General features: G+C 32.6%; 1 protein-coding gene across 17 annotated transcripts; it reads left to right on the forward strand.

Annotated features, from left to right (window-relative positions):
- Positions 1 to 2,382: 2,382 nt before the first annotated feature.
- Positions 2,383 to 7,628, forward strand: LOC123881593 (origin of replication complex subunit 6-like). 17 transcript variants are annotated; one of them, XR_006799533.1, is made up of 9 exons: positions 2,384 to 2,803; positions 2,898 to 2,977; positions 3,085 to 3,147; positions 3,231 to 3,311; positions 3,581 to 3,648; positions 3,752 to 4,594; positions 4,832 to 6,816; positions 6,981 to 7,222; positions 7,354 to 7,628. XR_006799533.1 is itself a non-coding variant. In XM_045930314.1 (4 exons), the coding sequence occupies exons 1-4, from the start codon at positions 3,089 to 3,091 to the stop codon at positions 3,793 to 3,795; spliced, it is 252 nt and encodes an 83-aa protein (XP_045786270.1). In that variant the 5' UTR covers positions 2,984 to 3,088; the 3' UTR covers positions 3,796 to 5,975. The 17 variants fall into 17 exon arrangements, 1 of the variants encoding a protein (XP_045786270.1); XR_006799535.1 differs by having other exon boundaries at positions 2,384 to 2,687; XR_006799538.1 differs by lacking the exon at positions 3,085 to 3,147 and having other exon boundaries at positions 2,383 to 2,803.
- The last annotated feature ends 1,504 nt before the right edge of the window (positions 7,629 to 9,132 follow it).

Here is a 9,132-nt window from a genome sequence, read left to right on the forward strand (position 1 = left end):
ATAACATACCAAACGATTTTAGATTTTTGTAAAAATTAATAATGATGATCTATACGATATAAGCTTTCAATCCAACGGTGGATTTTGTAAAATTTGTATTCGTTAAAGCGTTATTGAGCGGTGTAACATTACTCAAATGTTACACCGGTGTAATTTGATCTCTCCCCATATATATATATATATATATAATTCTAAAATTGGATAAACAAATTGAGGTATTTACATTGGCAAGTTTGTAAATTGCAAATAATAAATAATATTTATTGAGAATGTCAAATAAATATGCATCATTCTAAGTTTAAGTCTTACATATACTTTCTATTGAAGACATGTTCGTTAGACGGTAACATGACATCAACATATGTGATTGAATTTAATCACTTCAATATCTTTTCTCAATTTATTACTGGAGTTGTGATTGATGTTCCATTGACATTTCACATTGAAAGTGTGTATCAAAAAAATACATATTGATGTTTGACTAACATTGACACATTACATTCAATTTCTTTTTATTTTCGCAAATTATTATAGGTGTTAATGTGTCAATATATCATACATATTTATGTTAGATCTTCATACACAATTTATTTATTTATTATTATAAATGATTTTTTTATCTAAATTGTTGTATGTTAAATTGCATTCATTCGTTTTTTTATTACTTATAGGCCAGATGTCAATTTGCAAGAGATGAGAAACCACTTATTTCCTGTTGGAAAAGAGGAGGAGGCACGTAAATACCTCTATTCGGTCCTAGTGCATGCTAGTGGGCATAAACCTAATATCGAAGCAGAATCTAGTACTTCGACTTCTAAGCAAAAAAATAAGAAAATCAAGAGAAACATTATTGAAGTTGAAGAAGAAAGTGTGTCATTGAGACATTATCCTAAGGAGGAAGCCATATTTGGAGCTGCAGGAGGCTTACCTCAAGCTTTTTTCTTTGATTATGACAATTTACCTCGAAACTATGGGGTTTGGACATTCAAATTGAGAGCTTCTCTAAATAAGTAAGATATTTATAATATATAGTTTTGCCAATCTTGTGAATGAATGTTATAATAGCGACATAGATCATATTTTTAGATATCTCTGTATATATTAATATCATACTAATGTTTTCAGTGAAGGAAGTCTATCCTTGCCGCAAATTACTTGATGTTATGCACAAATGAGGTAAGTTTCTTCACATTTACAACACATTAAGTTATTCATGATTATTTATCTTTATTCACACAACTTTAAATAGGCATATGGTATTTCTCTGTAATCATTTTCTTAAAAAGCATTGTATTGCTTCACGCCCCTCTTATCATTAAACTATGAGTCATATCCAGCGCAAAAATATTTTTACATGTTTCCTATTTTTACATGTTTCTTCAACCCTAGAGCACTATAGAGTGTTTCATACATTTATTGTTTATACTTGTTTTGACGGCGTAAAATGATTGTTTATTTATTATTGTTAATATATTATATTTATCATGACATGTGCAAATCTAAGTAATATTATATTTATTTTAGATTTAAATGCATATTTTGTTATGTGTGTGTCTAAGATTGTGAATATGCTATTGAGATTGCAAAATTTTAAAATTGACAAGTCATTGACCAAGATACAAAATATTACATTCATCTAAAATTATCAAATAAAAAACTCAATCTTTGACAAAAAAGGTCATATGATTATTTATTATAAATAAAAAGAGTAATTAAAGTTAATTATTTTATGTTTATGGTAAGAATATGTGACTAAATATTGATTGTATATTACATGTATACATATAACATGTCAATAGACTATGTGAATGTGAAATTAATTTTTATGTGAATGTGAAATTAATTTTATGCATGTTTCTTAAAATATAGATCATATGATTGAATTAAAATGATATATTGTTAATTTCTTTTGGATGCACTATAATATTTTTTTACAAGGATCTTTGTGTGCCGATCTCCTACATTTATAAGTTTTTGAGCAAGAAAATTGGTTTTGTGAGCGAAAACGAGGTAATTTTGTTGTTAGTTTTATATTAGAAATCATTTATGATATATCTATAATATACATAAAAGATCATGGATTGGGAAACCCTAATGCAAAACCCTAATTATTTGGCCAATGAATGCTTCACACCTTGCCTCATGTCTAATTGTGTATTGCCACCATGTGCTTGTCTTGGCCCAATGATCATGTTCCACATGCAACTTTGAAACCATCTATATGTCACACATGCAAAGCTTTACATGACAAGTGTGTGAGTTGTGATGCAGAGAAGGTAACCAGAAGCTTCCACATGACTAGCTATATGTAACACATGCATTGGGCCCAGTAAAATATATATTTCTTTTTTCCCAAATTTTTTTCATTTGTAAAGATTTTTTCTCTCTCTTCTCTCCCTCTCTCTCTCTCTCTCGTACGCTCTTCTCTCCCTCTCACTCTCTCGTACGCTCTTCTCTCCCTCCTCTCTGCCTCATCTCATCCTTCACCATAACATCCACCACAACCCCCCACCACCACCTACAAATCAATCACTCGTCAGAGGGAGGGAGTGGCCGAGTGAGAGAAGATTTGCCGGGGAGGGAAGTTCCGGTGAGGAAGAGAGAGTTCCGGCCGTGATAGATAGTTCCGGTGGTGGTTCGCGGCGGTGTTTGGCGACGGCGATGCTTATTGCTCCTTCGTTCCTCTGGTTTGATCTTAGTTTCTATACTATATTTATTTTTATTTTTTTCGTTGCTTTTTTTTTTGCTGGTGAAGATGTTGAAGATTGGAGGTGGTGGTGATGTGTAGTGGTTATGTTGGATGGTGATGTATCTCCAAATTCATCTTCTACATTTCATTTTTCTCAATTTGTCAATTTTCATCTTTGTAATTGGTACTCTGTGTTGTATTTTTGCAGGCTCCATGGAAGGATAAGGCTCCTCCAGTCCTCCACCTTCCTCCAAGCTAGCCAAATCTGGTGGTGGCAAGCAGAAGAAGGTTCGTTTTTCTCTTCAAAGTTTTTTTTTTAAATTTTTTTTTCTGTAAAAGTTTATTTTTTGACAATTTGGTGTTCTCTTGGATCGATCCGCTGCGGTGAAACTAAGTGGAATGTCTGAAAGAGCTTATATTAGATCCTATAATTCACTTCACAATGGCATCGGAGTCAAGTTAGTTAGTTTTCCTTTTATAGATTTATTTTTTGATTTATTTAGATTTTCCTGTTTTTTAATTGATGAATTTGGTGTTTTAGGTTGAAGCTAGATGTGAGAGAATTGGCGATTCAATTCGGTTGTGTTCGGATTATACCTTATGTTCGTGACGGTCTTAAGCTGTAAGTTATTGATTTTGTGGTTTTAATAATGTCTGCTACATGTTTGATGAAATGCTATTGAAAAAAAACACTAAAATGTGTTGCTGAAAATCGCCGTGCTTTTACTCGTCCGGTGTTTATGGCTGTTGCTTTTTATTTATGTGCAAAGAAACACAAGGTACATTTGTAATAATCTCAATACAAACACATGGCATGTGGTTATATATTGTAATGACATGATTTGTGATTGTTCTTTGCTTGTGTTTCTGATTCATGAGATTATTGTGCAGAAAGGGCAACTGGGTCATGGAGATACCATTCAGCGTGATAGGCCGACTGTGGTGTCTGAACTATCAAAGTGAGTTTGCATACATACATATGGGGTGCTTATGTTTATGTTTTCAATTTAACTGTTAATTTTGCATCTTGTGCTAAATTTTGTTGACATTTGACTTGTGAAGATACAAAATTGTTCAAGCTGGAGCTGGGAGGAGCCATACGGTAGTTGTTACGGATGATGGAAATTCCCTAGCATTTGGATGGAACAAACATGGACAGCTAGGTTCCGGTTCTGCAAAAACTGGTATGGTTTCCGCGGTATACATTTTAAGGGTGACTTTTGTTTGCTCAATGTGATTCATACTTATCACTGGCTTGGTATAGAATATAGATGTTATGTTAAATATGGTCGATGGAGGGAATGGTATATAATGCAATGGTTACTACATGAGCGTGTAGTAAAGTTACTACACTTACATTTATATTGTCATTTTTTCTTGAATCCCATATAATTTAAAGTGATAATTTATGAGCTGATTATCAACAAAGCCTTTCTAATTTAAACATGGTGAAAATGATATCTTCTAGCACAAGCATGTAATAAGTTCTCGTGGTTAGCTTATACAGGTCAATCTGGACTTCAGTTCTTAAGCCGACATATATGAATTGAGTTAAAACTACTTCTTCTGAAACAGACACCACACTCTCCAGACCCACAATGTTGAAAATAAATAAGTTTCAATTTTTCTATATCATTTTGATTCACATGTCATGCCCTCATTGTTTTGTGTAAAGTCACCAGCTTAATCTATTCATACCATTCTTTGTTATCTGATACTCATCAAAAACCAGTTAGTCATCTTATGTAATAGTTGTCATTGTCAAGTTTCATTGTTATCATTATTAACATTTATAATGTATCATGTTCACTAACTAATCCCTATTTGTACTACTACTATGATTTTTTGCCATAGGATGACTCCTGCAACGGTTTACAACATTATGCTGCTTTAGGAAGAGACAAGGTAAATGACCTTTGTCAATTTGCTTTCCTTGTGTCCTTTTCCAATTTTTGAGTTTCAAGTACTTAGTCCTAGGTATTAGAGATCAAGATGGGGAATGAATATCACTTATGAATGTAACTTTGTGTCAAGACTTTGATGGTTGTTGAAAATGATTTTGGCTAATTGAAATCCCTTCCTTATTTCATATATTTCATTTCATATTCTGATTTCTTTTTGCGAATTTTATTGTTTGTTCAGGTTCACAAAATTACGGTTTGATTGTGTAAGTTTTCTAAACTTTATTTGATTGTATTTGAGTAATATTTAGCTGATGTTTGAGATTTGAGTAAGTTTTCGTTTCAGAATTCAACTCTCTATTACTTTCTATGGTGTTTGTCATTTATCTCCATCATATATTAGGAGGAGAAAGTTGCATTAGGAGGCTATCCTACTAAATTTGTTTGTTGAATTGCTCTCCCGGACATTTTAACACATTCATTTTTTTGAAGGGCGAGTAACGAGAATGAAGTTGGAAAGTTGCTATTTACTATTATTGGGAAAATGTAGCAAGATTAGCAATGCCATGATGAAGGAGTGGCTTGCAATGTTTTTCCTTAGCATTCTGATTTACAAGGTCAGTCCTTCGCTTCACTCCATTTTTTTCTTAACTGAACATGAACCTTAAGTGTCTCATTCTTAGAAGGCTTTGTTGGTTCACTAGGACATAATCCCTTTAAATATGTCAAAGCTTTTTAGGTCGCCGGTATAGTTAGCCGGTCGGTTCTCGGAACTAATGATGCATTTCAGTATGCCAGAAGTCGATGCAAAAGGTTCAAAATGGAGAGCTCTGCTAGAAGCAGGACTCAAATTGTGTGTTACACCCTAATAGCAGCAGCTACAAAGTCCTTTTTATCAGGCAAGATACAATTGGAGAGTAAGTAATTTTTTGACCAATCAAATATTATGACAAACTATAATCTAGGTCCAAAATGGTTTTTCATGATATTGAAAGGCTTCTATATACCTCTTATAATAATACACCACTTGATGGGTGCTTCTATTCTGCCATTACACTAGAGTTAGATGCAAGTGATGGTATACTCTGTTCATATCTGAAAAAATTGTTTGGATCTATCGCCGTCTTTACCTCTACAAGCCTATCAAAGTTTCCTTTGAAATACTTTTTACCCCAAATACTGGCTTCTTCATAACCAACATTCCTATCTACATTGACACCTAAATCAACATCTCTATAGTTCAAATATGAACTTCTTGGCGACTCTGACACATAAGGTGTCATGTAATCATAGAGGTTTCGAATCCGATCTAATCTCACTCATTTTCCCACCATAAGGATTAAATGTAAGTGTAACCTTAAGATGAGTACTTTTTTGCAATTTTGTAATTTTGAAAATATTGACATGATTTTGGAACTGCTTTCTTATGCAATTTAGAATTTTTAACAGCATGAGGGAATTTTAAAACACCTGAGATATTAGAAATTTATTAGACATAAGTTGTTTAACTTTAAAGATTGTTGGAAGTAGTATTGCATTTTGATTTAATTGACATGATTTTGGTCTAAAGCTTCAATCTTTCTACTTTGTTGCAAGCTTGTGTATCTCATCTTAGCTCCATAGCATATTTCTGATTCCACTTGGTAACTGAACAATGGCAGTGCTTCTTTTTTTTTTTTTTTTACGTTTAAATGGTTCAATTCAAGCAAACTTCATTCTTGCTGATATTTATTGTGTATGTTCTAATGATGTTGGAAAATTGCAGCAATGTAAATAGAATCAAAGTTTGGATAAAATTAAATTGTGTATGATATGTTTGGTGGTGTAGTGTGCACGAGGTTGCAACAATAATAAGAATCAGAGGTGGAAATTGAAAGTTGGACCAATGAGTAGTTAAGGTTGATATGTTTTGTTTCCTTTCATTACTATGTTTTGCCTCCTCATTGCTCTTCCTTTTGTTCCTATAATGACAGTCGAATGGCACGTTCCAATTGGATGTCTCCTTATTTTTTATAAGAAATCAGGTAGTTTAGTCTTATATTTCTTAACTCATTGTTGTTCTTCTGAACAAAAGTTATTTTTTATATTTAGATGATTCATCTTGATTGTTCCATTTCTTTTTCTTTTCTTCATTTTTTACTCCTTATTAATTTGCAGGAGTATTCCTTATCTTTGGCGACGATTGAATGCTTGCGGTGGCTCATGGTCGCGGTGTATATTGTGATGGTAAAGATTATTACACTTTTTGATTCAACCTTTTCCTTCTATATAATTTTTACCTTCTCATTTGCCTCTTCAATTCATTTCTTGCTGCAAAATTATGATTACTAGATATCTTGTGTTGATTGTGACCAGAAGCCTCACGTCAGCTATATGTTGATTGTGACCAGATGAAGGTGTAGCTTACGGTGATGGTTTATGCGGTGCATATGTTGCCTTCAATGGTGAGTGACTTTTTGCGCATGATTCTTCTTGGTCTCATTCTTTTTGACATACAGGGTTTTTATTGTCCCAAGACACTGTAGATTTCAGATTACACATTTTTGTTCATCTTCAAATCTTGATCTTGACGTTTCTGCAAGCGAAGTTGCTGATGGTGAAGAGGGTTCTCCAGAAGAACATGATGACTTTTGTATGGAGAGTTTTATTTCCTAAGTTATAGTGTTTTCCAAAGTATCTTGAAAAACTATAATTCATTTTTTTATCCTATGCTTCATGTTTGTATTGATTTTGCTTGATTTTCTCTCATATTGTTACTTGCAGGGATGAAACTTAAACTCATTCAGTCATCCAAATTCATTATAGAAGAAGGCCATATATTTTCAAGGAGGGACGTTTAAGTCAAACCAGTTCTCTAAGCTAGCATTTGAAAATAAATTATCAGTTGAAGAGAATTCTATTATCTGACTAATTTGTAATTTGGAGATAGTATGTATCAGAAAATCGATTACTTATTTGTACATTTCGTTTTGATTATGTAATCGGATATCTTATAATACATAAATTGGGTCCAGAATATAGCTACACTTTTTTTAATATAACATGCTATAATGAATTGCTTCTAATAGCTTCTAACATCAGATTTGGAGGAAAGATAAACGAACCTATAGGCATATTAAAACAAACATTATTGGTCACTATGAGCATGATATCTTATATAAATGGTGTTCCGCCGAACCCGTGCAACGCACGGGCGGCCTTGATCAAGGAGCATATGAGCTACAAGGATCAAGGAGCCACGGTTAAGGGATCCCTCCGAGTATCGATATAGATTCGTAATTTTTTTTTTTAAAAAAATTGAAAACGTAGATTTCATTAATATATTATATGCAATTATGCAAATATCCGGTGTGAAAGCTCTTTTAAATCTTTCATATGTCTTAGTTCAACTACTTGAATTATATTTTAAAGATGTTTATTTTATAACTGGAGTGTAGTGTTAGAATAGGTAAATATTCTATAATTGAAGTATGGTATTTTCAAACTCTTTCATATGTCATTGTATATTTTATATTTGTTATATATTTATGTAAAATCAATGTGGAATCACACTTATGATTCTATACTCTTGTAAACATACATGTTTATGTGTTCAAAATAAAGGAAAACAAATATTCTATTAAATGCAAACCAACAAAATACAGGAAATGTGTTACAAGGAAAACATTGTCAACATTGAAAACAAAGATGCTCTACCTCAAAGTTATATAAATGGAAAATTCTAGGATGAAGTCACAAATTTCACTCCTTTAAAGAAGTTGCCACTATGGCCAATGAAATGATAAGTTGGACTGGTCCACTGCCACATAGGATTATATGGTACATAAGGCTTACCATACATCTTCTTATCAATTTTCATTGCAATCAAGTCCCTAACAAATTAAAACTTGCAAATTTACCCCAAACTTAATATTGTTTTATTAATTATAATTCACATCATTATTCCCAAATAATCAAACCAAATAAAACAAAAAGAAATTACAATATCGTCAACTTCACTGTTCTTGAACATCATACTCTTGTTCTTGGTCCGCCGTTTCAACTTTATCGTTCATCATCTCATTTTCTCGCCACCCAACCTCAATTTTCTTCAACTCCATCGTTCATCAAGTTCGTATTTTATCAAAACCGAAACTTCATTTGTTGTTCGTCCATCATAATTGTTGAGAAAAGTGTAATGTTCCCAAAACTGCATACGAGCGAGATATTGAAGTTCTCTTACTCAATTGGTGTTCGAGTGCGAGATTAAAAATCGATTCCTTTGTTGCGCTCGTGTCGTTCTAAGGTAAACGTTTTACATCTTTATTTGTAATTAGTTATCAAGATTTAATGATATCAAATTGTAATTTGGGGTTGTTAAATATGATTTCAATTTTGTGAATTAGGGTTTACCAGTGGAACTCATAATTTAATTTGGGAATTACGGTAGGGTTTAGATGTAGATGTCTAATATGGTCAGCTACCTTTGGGAATTAGGTTGTTTTGTAATTGATGGTGACCTGACTTTTGTTGTGTGACAACTTGTGTTAATTCAGGATTACA

This window comes from Trifolium pratense, linkage group LG4 (genome assembly GCF_020283565.1).
Source record: "Trifolium pratense cultivar HEN17-A07 linkage group LG4, ARS_RC_1.1, whole genome shotgun sequence".
Taxonomy (NCBI): Eukaryota; Viridiplantae; Streptophyta; class Magnoliopsida; order Fabales; family Fabaceae; genus Trifolium; species Trifolium pratense.